Source organism: Danio rerio, chromosome 1 (assembly GCF_052040795.2).
Source record: "Danio rerio strain M-AB ecotype USA chromosome 1, GRCz13ab, whole genome shotgun sequence".
NCBI lineage: Eukaryota > Metazoa > Chordata > Actinopteri > Cypriniformes > Danionidae > Danio > Danio rerio.
This window is the reverse complement of record NC_141021.1, coordinates 52,980,345-53,002,968: the sequence shown is the minus strand read 5'-3', so window position 1 is coordinate 53,002,968 and position 22,624 is coordinate 52,980,345. Positions and strand designations below refer to the sequence as shown.

General features: G+C 37.8%; 1 protein-coding gene across 1 annotated transcript in view; it reads left to right on the top strand.

Annotated features, from left to right (window-relative positions):
• Positions 1-22,624, top strand: part of papss1 (3'-phosphoadenosine 5'-phosphosulfate synthase 1) — a 42,556-nt gene that overhangs the window by 14,332 nt on the left and 5,600 nt on the right. The window contains exons 9-11 of the mRNA NM_001128699.2: positions 11,137-11,272; positions 11,592-11,860; positions 17,743-17,972. Of these exons, the coding sequence (NP_001122171.1) occupies positions 11,137-11,272; positions 11,592-11,860; positions 17,743-17,972 (635 nt within the window). The remainder of the gene's footprint in view (positions 1-11,136; positions 11,273-11,591; positions 11,861-17,742; positions 17,973-22,624) is intronic.

The window sequence follows — 22,624 nt, the reverse complement described above, 5'->3', positions numbered from 1 at the left end:
AACAAAACATATTCTGCATAGTTTCTAGAAATTATGGTAGATTACTACCTATACATACCATGTGTCTGGCAGCAAAAATCATTTTGTGATCGATCCAATACAGTCACAGCCAATGAGAGCATATGAGGGCACTATTATTTAAATCTGGAATTTGGACTAGTGGCATATTATCGGGTGGGACTTTTTTTCCTATTAAACCACACAAACGATGGTTGATGGGTGATAAGATATTCCTATCAACTTATATAAGCAGTTGGCAATGATTAACATTGTCCTGCATCTCATTTTTGTTGTCGGCTCCCTCCCTTTTCTGACTCACAAAACCACCTGGAAAGTCCCGATTATAAGCCAACCGTGAATGAGAGCACTGTTTAGACTACATACATGTTAATATGAAAGCAGAATCGCTGTGATTCAGCAGCTCCATCCATTAACGCATCACTTTTCACCTGTCTGGGACACAACGTGGAAACTGTTCGTCAGATGGCACAAATGTGAAGCTGTACAAAGCTTTCAGGCTGCTTCTTTGCTCTTCAGAGATATCATTATTGGTTCGAGACTCAATCTGATCTGGAACTCACAGTTCACATTTGCATCAGACATTATGGATAGTTATAGATGTATTTTAATCGTAGATAAATGTGGTTTGTAGCATAACTGTCCTTTAACGTAAACACTCTGCAAAGTTAATAGTCTGAAAAGATATCGTCTCTCAAAAGATTAGACTAAAATGCTATCAAAGTGTTGGCATAGTCCCACGTTCATGAAATGCACTCTAAAATTCGTGTTTTATTTCACGTATGGTACAGAAAAACAATCAAAACAGAGTTGGCTTATGACAAAATGTCAAGACGGCAAATATTTTTCTTCATTCATTCATTGATTTTCCCTCAGCTTAAGGCCGGCTCACACTGTCAGATTTAAGCCACGATTTTGTCATCTGAGACAAATTCGGGAAATTCTAAAAGATTCTTGAAATCCTAGGCTAGAATCGGTGATCTTTGATCGTTGGTTTGACATGTTCACAAACAGCCACTTAGTGCCCATTGCGATCAGATTTTTCCTCCGATGAAGTTCTGGCAGTGTCAGAAGATTTCAAACATTTTCCTGCTGTGTGACTGCAGCTGCGATGAGCGTCAATCCAAGAACCAATAGACCATTTTGAGAGATTTAAACAATAACAATGGTCCTAGCATATATTTCCTGTTTTACATTTATTATTTCTTTAGCTTCCGACAATCCAAAAATGGCCACTTATTGGTAATGTTATGATATATGTTTTAACATTAAGTAGTTTGAAAACAAGCAGGAAATGTTCATGGGCCAATGACATGACCACATTGAAATGGTCTACTATTGGAACTCTGTATTTGATGATGCAATCTATGCGACAGGGCGAGGCAGTGGCGAAGTAGATAGCGCTGTCGCCTCACAGCAAGAAGGTCGCTCGGTCGCTGGTTCGAACCTCAGCTCAGTTGGTGTTTCTGTGTGGAGTTTGCATGTTCTGCCTGCCTTCGCGTGGGTTTCCACCGGGTGCTCCGGTTACCCCCACAGTCCAAAGACATGTGGTATAGGTGAATTGGGTAGGCTAAATTGTCCTTAGTGTATGAGTGTGTGTGTGAATGTGTGTGTGGATGTTTCCCAGAGATGGGTTGCGGCTGGAAGGGCATCCGCTGCGTAAAAACTTGCTGGATAAGTTAGCGGTTCATTCCGCTGTGGCGACCCCGGATTAATAAAGGGACTAAGCCGACAAGAATATGAATGAATGAATAAATCTATGCGACAATTCAAACGACCGCAAGGAAATGTTAAAACTGTTTTTTTTATTCCTGGTTTTATTATTGAGACACTGCATGTGCAAAACTGCTTCTGCAGATTGTTTATGTTTGCTGTGAGGAATCATTTCAGAATGTGGGACAGTAAAAGTGTCACAGGGGCATTTTCTTTGGTGTTTGGCATGTCTTCATTGTCATTCAGTCTGACTTGATGATAGCTGTAATCTTACAGTGTGACATGAGAGCCATGTTCGTGCAGTCTGACATGCTACAATCATTCGGATTTTAAAAAATCTCACAGTGTGAGCTAGACTTTAGTCCCTTATTTATCAGGGGTCGCTAAAGCATAATGAACCGCCAACCATTCCAGCATATGTTTTACGCAGCAGATGCTTTTTCAGCTGCAAATAGCACTGGGAAACACCCATACACTCACATTCACATGCACACTTACACACTACAGCCAGTTTGCCTATAGCACATGTCTTTTGGACTGTGGGGGAACCTGGAGGAAACCCACGCCAACACTGGGAGAATATACAAACTCCACACAGAAACGTCAACTGGCCCAGCTGGGACTCAAACCTAGCGACCTTCTTACTGTGAGGTGACAGTGCTAACTACTTAGCCACTGTGTCACCCTTCATTTATGAAAATTGCATGATTTAAATAATTTGTATTGTCAAAATGTTCGTTTTTGGCAAGTTTTACAGTCATTAATCATTCGGTTTTATACTATATTATTTATACAAGTATTATAAATTATGATATTAAGTAATAAATATGTATTTATTTAACATTTATTTATTTATTTTGTTCCTAGTTCATAATCAGAATGAGATTTTTTCACCAGCTCAGTGTACATCCATATCAACACAAAGACACAGAAGGACATTTCAATAAGTGGAAAATAAAGTAAACAATGCGAAGTATGAAGTTATGTATAATGCATCTAGATGGTTTACATGCTAAATGTCACCCGCTTCGAATCCTATCACTCGATTGAATGGCCGTTGTCAATGGTTATCAGCTGATAGATATGGGCCAGTAGGTGCCTTCTGCACCTAATAGTTGGCTCAGAAGACTGTTATCATCCATCTACATGGTAAACCAGCTATACTAATAAAGAAGACTCCAGATGTGTTTTTACATTACTGTGATGGTTGGGTTTAGAGTTGGGGTAGGGGTAGACGTTAATAAAATAGGAATAATAGGAAATATAATAAATAGTATAAATAATTCTCGCTAACTTCTGGCCGCAACCCTATGTGATCTATAGCTGATTAACCATGTCGATGAATAATAACAGCCTTCTGAGCCTACCAGTAGGTGCAGAAGGCCCCTACTGGTCAATATCTATCAGCTAATAACTACTGATAATGCCCATTCAATCGAGTGATAACATTCGAACCGGCTGAATATGTGCTTGGTTGGCTTTTTTTTGTTCAGAATAGTTTGTATCTAGCTGTGAAAGAAACGATTTTCCACTTTTCTCCCATTTTAAAGGTTAAAGCATGATATCTAGCGAGAAACTGCAGACCTGATGCCTTAATAGGTCCCCTTGCGGTCTCATTGCCAAGCTTTCTTTGGCCTGCATTCTGACAGCAGACGGAGCCACGATGCCCTCTTAGCTGGAGTGTGGAAACAGGGTCTCGCTCGTTCCCTCATCTTCACCCGATCGCTGCTTTCGTAATCTCTTTATTCCTCGACCTCCTTCATTTCACACATGTGTTTTAGTTGGATTTCTCGCCCTGCCTTCTCTTTAAACAGTGTTTGGGCAAGTGGCGCTCAGCTCCCCCTCCTCTACCCCTTACCTTCCTCTTACAAATCTTGCCGAGTAAATACTGAACAATTGTTTCCATCTGTAAGTAGGGATTGTGGGCTTAGGTGGACTTTAATGGCTCCGCTCTGCTCCAGCTCGCACTAATGGGCGCCAACAGTGAGCCTTCGGACTCGGGAATGGCCCTGTCTGTCTGCTGGCCTACGGTCACATATAAACCCATAACCCATCGGCGTCTTTCTCGCTCAAAGGCTTTTTCTTAGTGCAGTTCAGAGTTGTTTGAATCCTCTTCTGTGAAGCCTGTGTGTGTAATTGTTTATATGGGTTTTCTTAATGCATGCATAACCTGATGAACTGCATTAGTTACTGTTTACAGTTGAAGTCAGAATTTTTTGCCCCCCTAAATTAATAGGACCCCTGTATATTCTTTTCTCTAATTTCTGTTTAACGGAGATAAAAAAAATTTCAGCACGTTTCTAAACATAATAGCTTTAAAAGCTCATTTCTAATAACTAATTTATTTTATCTTTGCCATGATTACCGTACATAATATTTGACTAGACATTTATCAAGACACTTCTGTACAGCTTAAAGTGACATTAAAAGGCTTAACTAGGTTAATTAGGTTAAATAGGCAGATTAGGGTAATTAGGCAAGGTATTGTATAACGATGGTTTGTTCTGTAGACTATCGACAAAAAATATAAAAGGGGCTGATGATTTTGACCTTAAAATAGCTTTTAAAAAATTAAAAATGGCTTTTATTCTAGCCGAATTAAAACAAAATAAGACTTTCTCCAGAAGAAAAAATATTATCAGACATACTGTGAAAATTTCCTTGCTCTATTTAACATTATTTGGGAAAGATTTAAAAAAGCAAAAAAATAGGGGGGCTAATAATTCTGACCTCAATTGTATATGATAAGCTTAAATGTACCCTTTTTTAAATTAAAATTTTTATTTTCTTGATTTTTATTTTCTTGATTTTTCTTGATATAATATGCAGTACCATACAAATATATAAAATATATTCTAGATTTTCACAATTTATAAATTTGTTCATCAATTTAGAAAATCATTAAATAATTCGACCACCAGTAATAAAGAATAACCATTCTAAAATAATAGTACAGAGCTCAACAGGATAGATACATTCATATTTCAAGTGAGGAAATGAAAATATCCCATAATCTCTTTCCTTGTAATCCCATTCATTTTGGCCAACATTTTCTCATATGATACATTCTCAATCATAGATTCCCTCCATAATTTAAGTATAGGGCATTGAATATCCTTTCAAAACCTCAGTATTATACATGCTGCTGTAGTAATGCCCATAGTTATAAGGGTGAACTCATCGTTTATAACATGTGGAACCCCAGTTTTGTCACCTATAAGGCATATCCTAGGTTAGAGAGGGATATTAAATCCCAGACATCTACCTAATTGTCTTAACACAGATTCCCAAAAGGGTTGAATTTTTGTACATTGCCATAATGCATGAAAGTATGTACCAATCTTTTGTTTACATTTCCAGCATTTATTATCATCTAAGCATCCCATTCTTAAAAAGTCGCATTGGAGTGTAATAATACCTATGAAGGATTTTATACTGTATAAGTTTACCTCTTGCTTCTTTTATATATTTTCCACTTTGAGAAAGAATTCTATCCCAGGTATCTTTACCTATATCCCTACTAATATCTTTTTGACAAGTCAGTCTTAAATGTTCAGTTTTTATCATTAATCTTTGCACTAAATTTGTGAAATGTAGATACATTTTGAAGCTGTTTTGGGAATTTGTGCAATTTTTCCAACATATTCCTATTCTGTACCTTGGGAACATTTGTTTTAAAACTATTTCCTAGAATTATCTTGTCCGCTTAAATGTATCCTTGCTTAGTTCCAGGACATGAAGCGAGAAAAATTAAAATATCATTTATGTGTGCATAATTTGTTGTTAAAAATAACTTGTTTGGTAAAATGTTTAAAGTTTATTTATAAACTAATTTAGAGGAGGATCACATGCTTATGATTGCTTGCAACTGGTCCCACGTTATCCAATTTCTGATTCACCAATCAGACGATTCCTAAGCCACTATAAATACCCTAAGTTCCATGTAACAGCCATCTTCGTTTTGAAGAATCCCTCCTTCCACCCCTACTCCTTCCCCTTTCCTAGATGGGTGGCACGATGCCCCAGTGGTTAGCACTATCGCCTCACTGCAAGAATGTCACATTCTCCCCGTGCTCACATGGGTTTCCCCTGGGTTTCCTGGTTTCCTCCCACCATCCAAAAACATTCAACTTAGGTTAACTGACTAAACCAAATCAGCACCATAGACATGCTCCTAGTAAGTAGTTATCTCTTAAGAGCAATCACTATCTCTTCATTAGCTACTACAGCAGGGGAGTTCTCAAGATCTACCTGAGCTCAAACTCCCCTCTCGCCTTGCAAATGTGAGGGAGCCCTGGGCTCGAGGAACGTATGAGCTCAGGGCTCTCTCCTGGGACAGCATGCCATACAAGCTTTATAATCATCAGTGTGAACTCTTGAAACACCAATATGGATCAGCTTTAACCCTTAAAGACCGAGACAGCCGCCCGCGGCTAAAAATAAGCATTGCTCTTAAATGTTTAATAACTTTTGATCCGCTGATCCGATCCATACAATTCAAAGATTGGGATAAAGAAGAGAATCTCAGCTTTCCAGCGCTTTATCACATTACATTCACGGACTTTCAGAGGCTCCGGAATCAGTGTGGTTACGTCATCAAATTTTGACAACGCTGATTTGACAAAGGGACGCTCGTCACTTGTCTCTCCGGACAAATCAGACATGATACATGGATGCATTGTCCCTCCTCCATGCCCAGATTGGTTCAAACTCGCTCTATCTCAACCAATAAGCATAGGTTTCGCCTTGTGAACCAACAATCAGCTATTTGAACAACACTGAATGAGAGATAGGCTGCACATTTACGCGCGGCTAAATAAAACGCAAAAAAAAAAAAGTTTTGCATGAAATAATTCTCATACTAAGTACTTTTGCATGCACAACAGCACAAAAACATGACAAAACAGTGACACAGCAAAGACGAAGTGCTGCTCTTGCTGTTTTCAAAGGACGCAAATGAAGGTTGGGCTGTTTGTCTGCATTGCACGCGAACCATATCCATATCCACAGACAACCATATGCTGGCACATAAAACCTAAGGATGGTCCATATTGAATCTAGTTTAGTTATGTAACTATTTATAGTATAGTAAATATTTATATCTATTTTATTTACTGAGGATTTGCACCATGTTTATTTGGACTTTGACGCTTATTTATTATTTTCTTATTTTCTTATTTTATATTTTTTCATTATAAGTGGTGTTGTTTATGGTAACTAAAAATATATTATTTGGAAAAAGTCAAATTTGCTTCAGTGTTCTGTTATTTTGTAACATTTTTTTCTGTTTAGTTCATTCCCAGAACTTTTGGGCAAATACATTGTCAGTAAATAAATGCATTTTTCCCCCCCATTGAAAAACGCCTTGGAATAACATTGAAATAAATTGCTATAACTTGCTCAGGTAATGGTGGATGTAGACAAAATTTATTTTGGAAGTATAAAACATCATAACATGTATTTCTAAAGAAAGAAAAACAAACTTCATAAGGTTTTGTTTGTAATAACTAGAAAATGCCACTTTTTTAAAAAATCGTTTCTGGAAAATTCTGGAATATTTTCTGTCTGTTCATATGTTTTTGGACCAAAAAAAGTTTTAGACTGGACCTTTAAATGATACAGATTGAAACTTCAGGTTCTCCTGTTTAAAATAATATATGACACTTGAGTCTGACTGCTAAAATAAAAATAAAACTGCTTTAAAAAAATAATAATAATATAGGCCCATTAGGTGCCCACAAAATACCTCTAGGTCTTTAAGGGTTAATGTAAATGACCCTGGGAGTAAGTAAGAGTACGCAAGCATACATCTTCATGCCTTTCATAAATAAATATCTAAACTAATCTAATAGTGTTTAAATTATAATATATGGTACAGCATGTAAAATGTGGTCATACAGGATAAAACATTATTAAGTATTAAAATACGGCCAATATGCAAGCTGATAAGCAATTAGGTAAAAGTAAAAACTGGTCTGAAATTGTTACCATATTATAAACACTTTCTAAAGCTTTTTTAGATGTTTAAAATATAATTTTTGTAACATTTAGGCATTAATAGTTCTAAAGATGTGATGCTATGGAATATTTAATGCATTATAATATAGAAGAATAACATTTAGTTTAGTATTATTATTGTTTTATAGCATTGCTTATAAGACATTGTTCCTATATGTCCTTATAATGCATTTTAAATATTTAGGCTTTGTATAATGTGTTACAGGCGATTCATTCTGCTGTGGTGACTCCTGATTAATAAAGGGACTAAGCTGAAAAGAGAATGAATGAATAAATAATGTGTTAAAAAAGTGTAAAATGGGGTATAAATTTGATTTATCATATTCAATTGTGCACACTTACCTACATCAGTTTTTACTTTCTGATAACATTTGTCTCTGTTAAGGCTATAATTTTCTAATAATAAACTGCCGTGACATAATTTCAAACAAAATCAGACCAAAATCAAGCTTGTTTGGAGCTTGTTTCTGGAGTTTGAAAGGGCAAAGTGAGCTTTACAGAAAAGTTTAGGTCAGACATCCAAAAGCAAAAAACACACACTGAAGAGGATTTTAAGAAATTGAGTTAAGAATGCATCAGATAGTAGCAATGTGAACGTTTGCACTCTAGTCAAATAAAGTCATGTTTATTTACAGCACTTTCTATTTTTATATAATCATGTCAAAGATTTGTTTTAATGCTGTTGCGTCCTGCAGATGTCTTGTGAAAGTCATCATGCTTGCTTGAAGTTCTGTCAAAGCCAAAAGCTGGAACCACCGTCATGCCTGTTTTCATTTTACACCATCATTAATATCACTTAAGCTGAACCAACCCCCCCCAAAACAAATGAGACCGAATGCCTGTTTGATTAATAGAGCACTTAAAATAGGAATATTTGATCTTATGAATCTGCACGTAAGAGAAACTAAATACATCTATGTGCATAGTGTTAGAAGAAGAGTTCACAGAATCATGCACATGTTCAATTCCCTCTGCTGAAGCATGTCCATCAGCGGGCCGGTAAAACTGGCCTCCATTATATGCAGTAAATACACTTTTCCTGTTTATTTCGGCTGTCAGTCTGACAGCTGAATCCACATTGGAAGTTTCGGTGATGGAGGGGGGGGGATGTTAAGCAGACTTGAGAACATTTACCTAATTGCATTATCTGTTTCCTTTCCTTTCGCTGAATGGGGTGCAGTGCTCAACCAGCGCTTTGCTATTTTCTATGACAGATAATGGTGTTGATTTACTGTATAGATCTATTTGGTGCCAGCAGAGAGTTTTCCCATCGCCAGCAACATAAATTAAATAAACGGCTGCTACTGTTGTTATGCCACAGCCAGTCTGAGACAGCTGCTCATGCATTCAGTCTTCAAATGCAAAAGCAGACCAGTGCATAAAGCGTTTTATTTATATTCGCAGCTTTCAGGCATCTCCAAGTTTGCTTAATACGATCACATACTTGCACATAAAGGTCCCAAGCCACTGGTGCTGCTGTCAAGTTGAATCAACAGATGAAAGTCTGCGGGGTTGTGAAATGGTGTTCTCCGTCTACTGTGGCCCCAAAATCTGCCGCAAGCTGTGGTATCCTCTGCATACTTTAACCCTGGCCAAGTTAGAAGCTCAACGAATGCCAACGAAGACCTCCCGAAGGCGAAATATCAAGCATTTGAAAGTTGTAGCCTGATATAATGGGTGCCCATGTTGGGGGATTTGAATTCCTGTTTTGAAATGTAAATGCTTTAAAATCCAGCTTATCAACTAGGAGCCTTTGAATCCAAATCTGGGAATGATACTTTCTATGTTAAACTTATAAATACTGATGTGTTTCTTTGTACTACACTCTCAGAAAAAAGGTACATTGTGGTACAAATAATGTTCCTTGAGGAACAGTTTGGTGCATTTTTAAAAGTTGTACCTTATGTGGGACAGAAAAGACCTCTGAAGGCTGATTTATACTTCTGCGCCAAACGCCGGCGTATGCTACGGCGCTGACGCATAGCCCTTCGGCATGGTCGTCGACGTCGCTGACGTGCACCTCTCAAAAATTGTAACTACACGTCGCAACGACGCGTAGTGCAAGCTCCGAGATTGGTCGGCTTGGTAGCGCTGACGAGTCTGGGCGGGACCGAGAGCCGCGCGAATGGCGCGAGCTGGACGCGAGCCCAATGGAGCGATTGTTTACAAGCGTGGAGTCCCGTGAAGGAGCTCCTGATGGAAAGTTTTGTTTTGTGTTTACCTCATAGTTAAAGTTGTTGCACGTCCGCCGGTTCCTGCCTCAAAATGAACGAGTTTCAGCCACTTGTACATCAAGGAAATGTTCAGGAAAAGCAAAACAGCAGAGAAGAAACTCGACACAGAGGAGCATTTACACCTCACTGCCCACTAGCGTTTCAGAATTGTTCATTCAGACCAACAGAGACAGCGCGCAGAAGTATAAATGCACAGCTACGCGCGTTGCATGCGCCGTGGGTTACGCCAGTCACTTGACGCAGAAGTATAAACCAGGCTTTATGATACTGTTCTGTACCTTTTATGGTAAAATTGCAATGAAGTTACAAAATTGTTTCCATATAAAAGGTTCAAAAGTTTTGAACAAATCTTCTTTATTACAATATCTTTGAAAATAAATATTACTGGAAAGGCAAAGTGAATTATGAATAATTTCCATATTAAAATACAAATCATCGTTTAAAAGCATATGCTTAAAGAAACTCATAAACATTAATTATTATGTTCTATAATACAATATTACAAAATGACTGGTAAAACGTAAAACTATAGGAATTGTGAACTAAACATTTAAGGCATTTTAATAAATATTTTGTAAGAATTTTGACACTGTTTAGGTACAAAGTGTCTTGTCACTGTAGTGGTACCTTCATAGACCAGATTTGTACCTTTGGTGAAGGTCAATATTGTATCTGCAGGTTTTAAAAGCCAAATGTACATGTACAATGTACAATGTACATTTTACAAACTGCAGTGGTACACATTTGTTTCTTTGTGTTAAGGTACAATTCTGTTCCATAAAAAGGTACTGCCCCAGTGACAAGGGTTTGTGCCTTCTTTGGTACAACACTGCATCATTTTTTTCTGTGAGTGTTTTGAAGTTTCCAGGTGACTACAATTGGGCGCTTTCAAGGAAGAACCACTTTGGTTTTGCAACCTTGGTGATATTAATGACATCATTATCAAGATCAATACAAAGTTTTGAATTTATAACCAACCATATTAGCTGCCCATTTCAAACTGTTTATTCTGTCTTAGAGGCAAGAAGATGTGGCCAAACAAGTCTAGCTATGTTAGTTTGAAATTATTTTCTTGTGTTAGGCTTTTAAAACCAGAGTAATTCTTAAGTTTCGCGAATCTTTTCAGTTTGTCCAACATTGGTTTTTGTTGCAGATGGTGATGGAGAGTGGTGATTGGCTGGTTGGAGGTGATCTCCAGGTGCTGGATCGTATCTACTGGAATGACGGGCTGGACAGTTACAGGCTTACACCAACCGAACTCAAGCAGAAGTTTAAAGAGATGAACGCAGGTATGCAACTACACTAAGGAGTCACTTTAACTTAGTTATGCCTAGTCTGTTGATTGTAATTAGCAGTATTCTCTTCTAACTGTTGCAGTCAACATAAAAACATGGATTATCTTTAAATGACTGCATTAGTTTTAATGCGAACTACTATAATAAGTCAATATAGAGGTTGTTTTTTATTGCTATAAGGAGGTCTGGTCTCATGCACTCCTGCAGATTTTAGCTCCAACCCCAACCAAACACACCTGGGCTGGTTAATCAAGCTCTTAGATCAAGTTTGAGAACCACTGCTATACAGTTAATTAGCTGTTCTTATTTTTAGATGCCGTCTTTGCCTTTCAACTGCGAAATCCGGTGCATAATGGCCACGCACTGCTCATGCAGGATACACAGCGGCGTCTAATTGAACGTGGCTACCGCCGACCCGTTCTTCTGCTTCACCCGCTGGGCGGATGGACCAAAGATGATGATGTGCCATTGGCCTGGCGCATGAAACAGCATGCAGCCGTGCTGGAGGAGGGTCTACTTGATCCCAACTCCACCATAGTTGCCATTTTCCCATCACCAATGATGTACGCCGGCCCCACAGAAGTAAGTGCGGAATGCAAAAAGACCTAGAATAGACACCGGAGGTTTCCCATTATAAGTAATAATGTTTTATCATTAGAATTATTAGCTATTTATTATATCTATTTTTTGTTTTCATACTTTAATTGGTTACTCTTTATCATGTACTAATCTATAAACAGTTTTATGGTCAGTAGCCCAATTTTTTTTTTTGCTCATTTAAAGTCTCGCCTACTTGTTTACTTACATGCTGCTTGACATGTGCAATGTTTCAGAGAAAGAAGCTCTATCGAATGTGCTTTGCTTTAAGAATGATAATCAAAACGGTGTTTGAAACCAACAAACTGGTGTATGGAAAGTTAGCGGCGAGGAATCTTGCGTAGGCTGCATTCCTTAGTAAATTGTCAGTGGTGCGCTGAATTTCTGATCCGTTCCACCTAACCAGCGCTGGAGGTAAAGGCAGTATTTGAGGGCATCACGCATCTCTGGACATTGCAGTAGGAATTGGTTTTCATCTCCTGAAGTGGGTCTAAGCAGAACCAAATTTTTTCGAGGCCAATGACATCCCTTTATGATCCATACGTGCATGCAATCACACGGCAAGGACGAATGGGGAGCTTTCTTCTGAGAAAAAAAGGAAAGTAGTTGCGGGTATAGTGTTCCATGGCTATTTTGAAGTCTCTTGTTCTTTAATCATGTGGCCGAGACATTAAAAAATTTATTGGGAGCAGACAGAGTCTGTACGACTAAAGCAAGCCCACAGGAAGCAGTCGTTCGCATCACTGAGTTATGAGGAGGAAGTAGGGGACATGCTGACTCCACAGAAAAGAATTAGCTTAGGTGGCCAATTCTGATCATGTGTCCACTTAGAAATGTTTTCGCTTCATCTCAAAATGATCACTTTTGGCAGCTGTTTGAGTTGTCCCCATCATCATGTCACTGAACAAACTGTAATGTTTCCATTTGGTTTACATTATCATTGTTATTCCAGTTTTAAGCACAGGATTGTTAATCAGAAATGATTAATGTCATCATTTATTCACTCATGTTGTTCCAATCCTTTCATTCTTTCATGGACAACATAAAAGCCCAGACTGTCCCAGATGCTTCTTTCTGCATTTGTCTGCTTGATTTGTTTGTTTTAATCCAAGTTTTCCTCCATTTTTGTGTCTATGCAAGAACGAATTCATTTAATGTAAGAGGCAGGGATTTGTCCCGTTGTGGGTGCTCGCAAATGTCATTTGGTGACAAAACACAGAATCGACTAGCATGAAATATGGTGCCATATTTGTTTGGGGTCAGAGGGAATGAAGTTTAAGAACTATGGCTGAGAACATTTTAAGTGTATAATTGCGAAAAAAAAAAAATTGTATTGTATTGAAACTGCATGGTTTCAGAAAACTGTACGGTTTGACTGGAGTCTTTGATGATATTTAATTAGGGATGTAACGGTATCAGAATTTCACGGTATGATAATACCTCGGTATGAATGGCACGGTACGGTATTTATTGAATAATTTACAGGAAAAACAAAACTAATGAAAAGACTCAAAAAAAGTGCCAAAAGTGTTTATTTACCTTAGCACTGAACATATCAATGACATACAAATTAGCCTTCTATCTGTAAGTTTCGAAACAGGAACTTCAATTTTTCAATTTTAATAACAAAAAACTATTAAACCATATATAAAAATAAAGTTTCAATTTAGTATTGCTGAAAACTCATCACATTCAACATTTAATCACTCACTCACTTAGATAGAGATGTTTTTTTAAGGAAAATGATCATATAACTATGATCTGGTAAAAGCTGGGATCTCTGGCCATGTCCCCTGCAACAGAAAAAAAAACTCTTATTTGGGACTGAGGTTTCTGGGACAGAGAGATATGATTTAGCCAAGGTTGACAGCAGTGGGTAACGTTGTGCATTGTCTTTCCACCACTTGAGAGGACAAGCCATGAGTGAGATAGAGGTCTCTTTGCGGTACAAGTCAATGTCTGCATCAATCTAACAAGTGTGTTGTGTTCTGCAGTCTCCATGACTGTTTTTAGTCATATTCCCTGACTTATATTTCACCACAGTCTGGCAGTGCCTGCATATTGTTTTTTTTTTGTCTGTCACCTTTTCTCCTTTTTCGTATCTTTTTAGAAAGAAATCGAAATGCTTCCACACATTCGATTTAAAACCCGCTTTAGGTTCGATCATTTTCAGCTCTTTTTCTTCCCCGCTACTAGCAACACACTCCATTTCCGCATGGATCTGTAGTAACAACAGACCGCAAAGGATGATTGCCACGCCTAGGCTGATGGGAATTGTAGTTCCCTCTACCTCTCGTTCGCTTCATTCGTCTAAGCAAACTTTTCTCAGAAATATAGTTTTATTGAGTCATCCGCCTACGGTAATATTGAAATAAATTACTATTGCGGTATGACGGTATATACAATATTGTTACATCCCTATATTTAATGGTTCTTGTTTTGTCTTTTCAAAAATTTTTTGCATTGCTCTCATCCACACATCCTCTTTCACTTCTTTTGTGTTCCACAGATGAAGATTCTGAATATAGCATACAATTTATAAACATTTTCTTATTTTTTTACATTTATTTTTTCAGACATTTAGCAGAGGTGGCACGGTGGCTCAGCGGTTAGCACTGTTGCCTCACAGCAAGAAGGGCACTGGTTTGAGTCCCAGCTGGGCCGGTTGGCATTTTTATGTTCTCATCGTGTTGGCGTGGGTTTCCTCCAGGTGCTCCGGTTTCCCCCATAGTCCAAACACATGCGCTATAGGTGAATTGAATAAACTAAATTGGCCGTAGTGTAGGAGTGTCAATTATTGGGTATGGGTGTTTCCCAGTGTTGGGTTGCGGCTAGATGGGAATCCGCTGCTTAAAAATATGCTAGAATAGTTGATGCTTCATTCCAGTGTGGCGATTTCTGAAATACAGACTAAGCAGAAGGAAAGTGAATGAATGAATGATTAAGTAGTGGCTTTAACGTGGTGTTTTGTGAAATCTAATGAACACAAATGCCACCCCACTCTTCTTAACATACATATACATTAAAATAATAGTACTAATATTGTTAAATAAACATCTAATAGCAAATCCAAGCTAGTTGTGGTTCTTGCAATTGAATTGATTTGATTTATTTATTTTCTAACAGAAATATCATGCATAAAATATCTTCAACAAAAAAATACATTTTAACATGGTCGTAAATGGAGCGGGGTGAAGCACAAGCTTATTATTTTCCCACCCCATTATCACATACATCATTCGTCTATTGCTTAAACTTAAACTTATCTCTCTTTTTTTTTTTTACGTGAGACATATTTTATCCTTTTATCATCTTTGACATATTATATGTTTGATTCCAGTTGTACATTTCATAACATAGACCCAAAAAATACATAGGATTGCAAATAGCCATTAATTAAAATGTCATCATATCTTTCTCATTTTATCCTTTTTCCATCACCTTCATCATTATATTCCTTTAATTATAGAATTAGTAAAGCAGGGTTATTCGATTAGTTTGTCTTGGGAGCCAGTTTATGAAAAGCATCCCAAATGACATAACATTTCAATATTTTGTCTAGCATATCTTTTTTTCACATTGCACTGAAAGCCACGCACAACTCTCACCGCTTCACCTATGGCGTGAGCGTGAGATGTTTTCTAGATGGTGCATCTGGAAGGCGCGAGGGCATCACTTCGCTTGCGGTCGCATATAGGCATATATTCTTACATTGAAAATAATAAACTATAAGCTCGGAACTTTAAACTAGCGCACAGTTGGTATAACTTTGTTTGGTTGCAGCAGTTTTGTTTTGTGCAACAGAAACGATGCGTTGAAGCCCTTACGATTAATTATCCAAATGTTTTCAGCTGCTCGCGCCACTCGCTTAATGTCAGGTGACTCGCTCTGCGCAGCCTTCAACTTCAGATCATGCTTTATTGAACAGATGCACGTCACTTCATAACTATAGCGACCGTTTTTCAACTAAACTAAATTTATTTTTGATGTCTTGGTCACACTTTTTGAAGAGCCGGAACAAATTGCCTCTTGGCCTGCAGGACGCCAATTGAATAGCCCTGTCGTAAAGTGTTATGAGCCACCACATTTAATGGGAAAAAAACTGTATGCCAGAAGAGTGTTGAAGATTTTGGATATACCAGCACTGGCAGTGGAGAAACCAACTCTCGTTTTGCTGCTTTTAGAGTATGTTTTTCTCACGCAAACAAGAATCGCATCTGATAAGAGCTGTCAACATCTTTCCAACACTGTGACCCACTCAAAACACTTCTGCCTCAATCTAATAGATTGACTTTAAATGTCCATTGAAATTCAAATAAAGTTTTTTTAGATGTTAGTATTAGCATGTTTTAAAGGGCCATGAAACCCACTCGTTTCAGCAGTGTGTTTTCACACCTCTACTTTGGAAAAAGTCAGAAAAGTGGGCGTGTCCAGCTCTGTTTAGGGGGGAGTGTCGGAGGAAGAAAAGCGGCTTGGTATGGGAGTGTCTATTTAGGCGCGCTGAATTTCAGAGTCAAAACACACACCCACAGCGGACAATGTGACTGTGTTTACATGGACATCTGTAGTCGAATTATTTGCCAAATTATTAAATGGTGGACTTTAACTGCAGTTTGGTTCTTTCATTCAGGGAATTCATTCATGTCCCTCGCGACAAACGTGATATTTGATTCGAGGCGCTGCTCTAAGCGTGTATTTTTCATGCAATGTTTGATACCGCACGGCGAATGAGAGAAAAAAAACCTCAGCATTTCCCGGAAACTTAGATGCACACGGCAGGTAGCGTCAAAAAGCCGTGTGTGTTATTCCGGTCACAAAATCCAACACCAGGTTATAGTTTGGTTGTAACTGTTAGTGCTAGCTATTGCACTCGGTGCAATAGTTTGTTTGATACGAATAAAATACGAACTGAATAAACAAAGAGCACTGGTCGCTCACTTACCAAATCTGTAAAGACAGGACAATCACCAGCAACTAGAGCCGCGTCTTTATTTAGAGGAGACTACAAGCGAATCTGGATCTCAGCGTTTGCAGATGAGAACAGCTCTCAGGTAAACAATAATCCTCCTTAGACACGTAAGTTATTGTTGTCGCGCGTCGCGTACACTGTTAATCCACGCGTGAGTTTGAGCTCTCACAGAGAGAAAATGAAAACGGAACTTAACTGCAGCAAACTATAAAAGCAACACTTCACGCTTGTTTTGCCAATACAACGTGGCGTCTTTGCCGTCTACACTGTGACAGTAATGAATATTAATGAAGTTGCACAATAGAGCGCGCTGATTGGTTTGAACCAAGCCTTACTCATGCATTAATGCAACACACTGTAAGACGTAATAAGACTCACTCTGGCACAGACGCCCAGTCTGCACGCTGGAATACACGCTATTATGTCATGACCGTGACGCAGCTTCGAAAATTCGTTTCAAACAGGAAGTACAAATTTGCTTGAAATAACGCAAAAACAACCAATTTACACTTTTTAGTGAAATATAGGTGTCCTAATAGTGTTTTTAGCTGTGTGGGACACATATACGACTGTCAACAGTTCAAAAAATGTGTTTTGGTGTTTCGTGACCCTTTAAGGATATGTATTAGGCATAACAGTGACAAAGATACTGATAGAAACTTCTCTCTAAACGGATTGATTTTTTCGTCACATCATACTTCAGATCTTCAGATCTCAGCCACTGTCACTGGCAGAGCTGTGATTAAAAACTATATGCAATTGGCTGTTTTTTAAAAAGGGGAGGAGCTACTTTGTGTTCCACCCTTTCTATGCTATCAGTTGTGATTATGTCAAAGATCAGAGAAAAATGCACTTCTCGGGACCCTTAAAGTGAAATAAATCTGAATGTTTCCGACAGGTGCAGTGGCACTGCAGAGCCCGAATGGTGGCCGGGGCCAACTTTTACATAGTGGGCCGTGACCCTGCAGGAATGCCTCACCCGGACACTGGTAAAGACCTCTACGAGCCTTCACACGGTGCTAAAGTCCTCACTATGGCCCCTGGACTCATATCGCTGGAAATCGTGCCTTTCAAAGTGGCAGCTTACAATAAAGTCAAGAAGGCCATGGATTTTTATGACCCCAAAAAGTAAGTTTCTTTTTCTTACTCAAATGAAAAGTAAATGAAGTATGACAACAAGATGCTGCGGTGCAAGAAGCTTATTGTCGGCTAAGTGAACGAGTTGTTCATGATGGAGATTCATTCACAAATGAATCGCTCCTTCCATTAGAATGAGAAGTGAAAGCAGGAGAGGAAGTGTGTTTCAGGACACGGATTCGATTAAATTTAACAGGGAGGGAGGATAATACATTTCCATGCACACAAACATACCCTCTTTGTCAGCAATGCCCGTGTGATCACTTATCCATCGAGAAAAGTGATGTAAAATTATAATTTGCGTAATTTATAAAAATATTTACATACCAACCACTGGAAAACTCCCAATCATAGATATATGTAATTATTTGTATATATCTCTAGCTCTGGATGGCCAGTCACAACTGCAGCTTGGTCCCGCATTCATTTCAAAGGAGCGCTACACTGTACTAAAATGGCAGCTCTATTGACGTATTCCTTCCAATAGACAACAACAGAGTAGGCGACATCTAATGTAAATAACTCTGGTAGTTGACCAGGAGCCATGTCAGAACATGTACAGAACATGTAGAGTCACTGCTATGTTTAACCATAATAGAGTGAAACATTTGGCCACAAGAAAATCATGACGATTGGATGTATAACAAAGAATAATTGTATTTAATTATTTATATGGAATTTTTTTATGTCTTCTAGCCCAAATGTGTCAATTTTAAAGATTTTTTTCTTAACCTATTGGCCGAAAATTTAGCTCGTTTTAAGGAAAAACTATTCGTTTTCACTTTTTTCTTTTGAAGGTAAAACAAAACAATATGCTGTTTGCAATCACGTGGTTCTAGTGATGCGTAAAATTCAGATGGAGGACAGGAAGCAAAAAACTAAATGGGAGGCAAAGGAAAGTCCACATTTTATAATTTATACCACATTTTATAGGAGATATAAATACAAAATAACCACATATGTTGGGCATGGCTATTCTACAGTATTCTGTAGCAATCATTAACAAAGAGGTGTTCACATTATACACTTTACTATGAGGTTCAAAAACATGTTTATTATAAATTACTATAGTTTTACCCCATGTGAATATCTTCTGTAGTAATATTTACATGTCTTCCAGACATCACGAAATAACAGATGGAAGGATACAAAAGCGTGGATATATAGTCTAAAATATTATTTATTTATTTTTGTAAGGGGGAAAAGTGCTCTACAATAATAACAGTCTAGTTTTGTCGAAAGGGTAAGATTTCTTGTGTTCGGTCAATGAACTTACCATCAAACATTCACCGCTGCTGTGCATATCGATGTTAACGTTATGGTTGTTTATTCTGTCGAAATGCCAGTAAAGACTTGGATTATTGCAAAACTAGATGGAGATTTCATTGCAGCAATGGCAAGGCAGAGTAAGTTATTTATATTCTCCTGGATTTGATATACGTCTGATGGAGTTTGTATCTTTTTTATATAACACATTAACATATTTATACACATACAGTAGCTAGGCCTGTATTTTATCTTTATTGGTGCTGTCTAAGGAATTACCGCGTTCAAAAGTGGATGTATTGAAAAAATGTTTATTACATGCTGCGTTTTCTTTGGATTTTCAGCCAGTTTCTTGAACTCTCCTCATTTATGAGTAATAAGTCTATAAAAACTGTTTGGCATTTCTTATTTTGGCCGATTTAAACAATTCTAAGCAACACAAAACATAAACATTTTGATGTTCTGAGAGCGATTCCTATGTTCCAGCCCTTCATCAGCTACGTCATCAATGATGTCATGTGAATTGGGACGTCATTAGCATTGTAATTTTTCAATTTCTGTACCTGAGTACTGTTAGACTCCATAGAAAACCATTCAAACCATCTTGTGACAGTATGTTTAAATTGCAAAATTTGTCGAAGAAAAAAATCATGCAATTTTTCCAATATCGTGCAAAGCCCTGTCATCAAAATGGAGAATAAAACCAGCTGCTAGAGGCGTAGATTTACCTAAATTTATCTTCCACGCTTGTTCAAACAATCCATCACAGCACATGAAACCTCTCTCCATGTCAGGCTTCCTCGATGTCTAACTGCGGAGCCAAGAATAACAGGAAATGTTTTGTTGTTGTGTGCTTTTACCAAATTCGACGGCTTTGTTCCGTTCTTTGAAGTCATTTGGAAGTGGAGACCTGCCATTATTCCTCTGGCACTGTGCAAATTCTGTAGAAGATGACTAACAAAAATCATGCCTTTATTCAGCGTATCGTCTTGCAATTAATAGCGCCCACCGCTATCGAGTTAACAGGCTTTTTTTTTTGAGTCGTCCCTGATGAATACCATGCCCCCATGTCATCACGCTGCAGATCTGACTGGAAGAACGACAGGGGACTTTTTAATGTTGCACGATCTTTATGCTAATGCGCGTTCCACACAGAGTTTGAAGGAACAGCTCACCAAAAAATGAAAATTGTATCAATTACTCGCCCCCGGATCATTCCAAAATCATATGCAGTTATTTTCTTCCATGGAATAAGGAGGAGGAGGAGGAGGACAACAGCACAGATCTTCATTAGTTAAGCTCTATAAAGTACAAAACAACTATAAACAGAACATATTTAAGCATATTCTTCTTAATGAATGTTTTATCCAAATAATTCAGAATATTTGTCATATTTTGTGCTTCAGGAGCTCTCTAAAATATAATCTTTGAATGAGGGACGCCATCCTTAAAAGTAAAAAGGCATCTATAATTGAATTTCTATTCAAATTGATGTTGTATTATGATCATTATGCGGGTAGCATGGTGGCACAGTGGGTAGCACAATCACGTCACTGCAAGAAGGTTGCTGGTTTGAGCCTCGGTTGGATGAGTTTGCATTTCTGTGTGGATTTTGTATGTTCTCCTCGTGTTCGTGTGGGTTTACTTCAGGTGCTCTGGTTTCTCCCACAATCCAAAGACATGCGGTATAGGTGAATTGAATGAGCTAATTGGCTGTAGTGAATGTGAATGAGAGTGTATGGGTGTTTCCCAATGTTGGGTTGCAACTGGAAGGGCATTCACTGCATAAAACACATGCTGGATAAGTTGGCTGTTTATTCCGCTGTGGTGACCGCTGATTAATAAAGGAACTAAGCCGAAAAGAAAATGAATGAATGATCATTATGCCATTTATGTTCTAAATATTATAAATATGCTTTAAATATTATTCGAAATCTGTTTAGTGTTAATCAAGTTAGATTATTAATTTTCACTATTTATTTTAATCTTATTCAAATATTTCTGAATATTTGTCAAATTTAGCTAATTTAGACCACCAAAATTATAATCTTTGTATGAGGGACTCCATCCTTAATCTATAATCGAATTTATATTATATTCAAAATCTGTTTGAAGCTAATCAAGTTATTTCATCCGTTTTTCTCATTTATTTGAATCGTATTCAATCATATTTTTGTTAGAATTTATAATTATTAGATGTTTTAAAGGGCATCTATGATGAAAATCATCTTTTGTAAGCTGTTTGGACAGAACTTTGTGTAGGTATAGTGTGTCCGCAGTCATATTAGGGTGATATAAACACAATAAGTTTCTTTTTTTTTAATAATTCTGGATGTTAAAATAGGATCTAAATCCCTTCCATTTTGAGGCCCACTGCAACTAGACGTAGGAGTGTGGTTTTCCCGCCCACCAAATTGATTGACTGCTGTGTATTAACATGTATCCAATAACACGTATAATCATATCAACAAGACAGGATGTGTGCAAAGCAACCGGGATTCTGAAGATCTGTTCAGCTTTCTGTGATCATCAACCATCATCAAATGAATCAAGAAGGAGTTTTACAAGTTTAAAACGTTTTTAAAAAACAGTCACACATCAGTACAATTATAAAAGAAGATGCTTCAATCCCAGTTTGTCAGGTTTTTTTTGTACATTAACACAACGGATATCTATACAGCACTGGATATTAACGTGTATCATGTCACATTTGCTTTGCAAAAACATTGTGTGTCCGCTGTGTGTGTGTGTGAATTTTGTAACGACATCACGTGTGACTATTCATTGCAGAAAGGCTAGAATTAACTCCACAACAAATACATCAAATAATCATTGGGGAAGTTCTTACTGTAGTATTTCTCACAAACATCATGTGGGATCTGCCTGTTAATCACAGCCATTGCAGGTTCTGTTCATTAAAGTAGACATTATTGTCGTCCATGTACACAAACTGACAATAGTAAGCAAACAGTGTGTCAGCTCACGTGGGATTTCGCGGCAGCGATGACGTCATTACATCAAGACTTTAATCTACATTAAGATTTTAATACTATTTGGAGGTGTCCATGTTGCTGAGCAATGAATATAAAATAATGTGCGACCACCTTTACGCTTCTAACCTTGAAAATATAATTGGCTGAATTTTAGAGAATGACCTGATCTTAACCCGAATCGCAGAGAAGCGAATTAAGATCGTGTGAGGGATCAAATCAAGATTTCGATCTTTATTTAAAAAAATTTCATTCAGCCCTAGTAGGCGGGGAGAACTAGCATTAAAGGCACAGGCCACAAAAACAGCTACATTGTGTTCAGAGCAGAAAATTCCAATATTTATACAGGTTGAATAAATAATCTGATGGGTTTTTTGAGCTGAAACT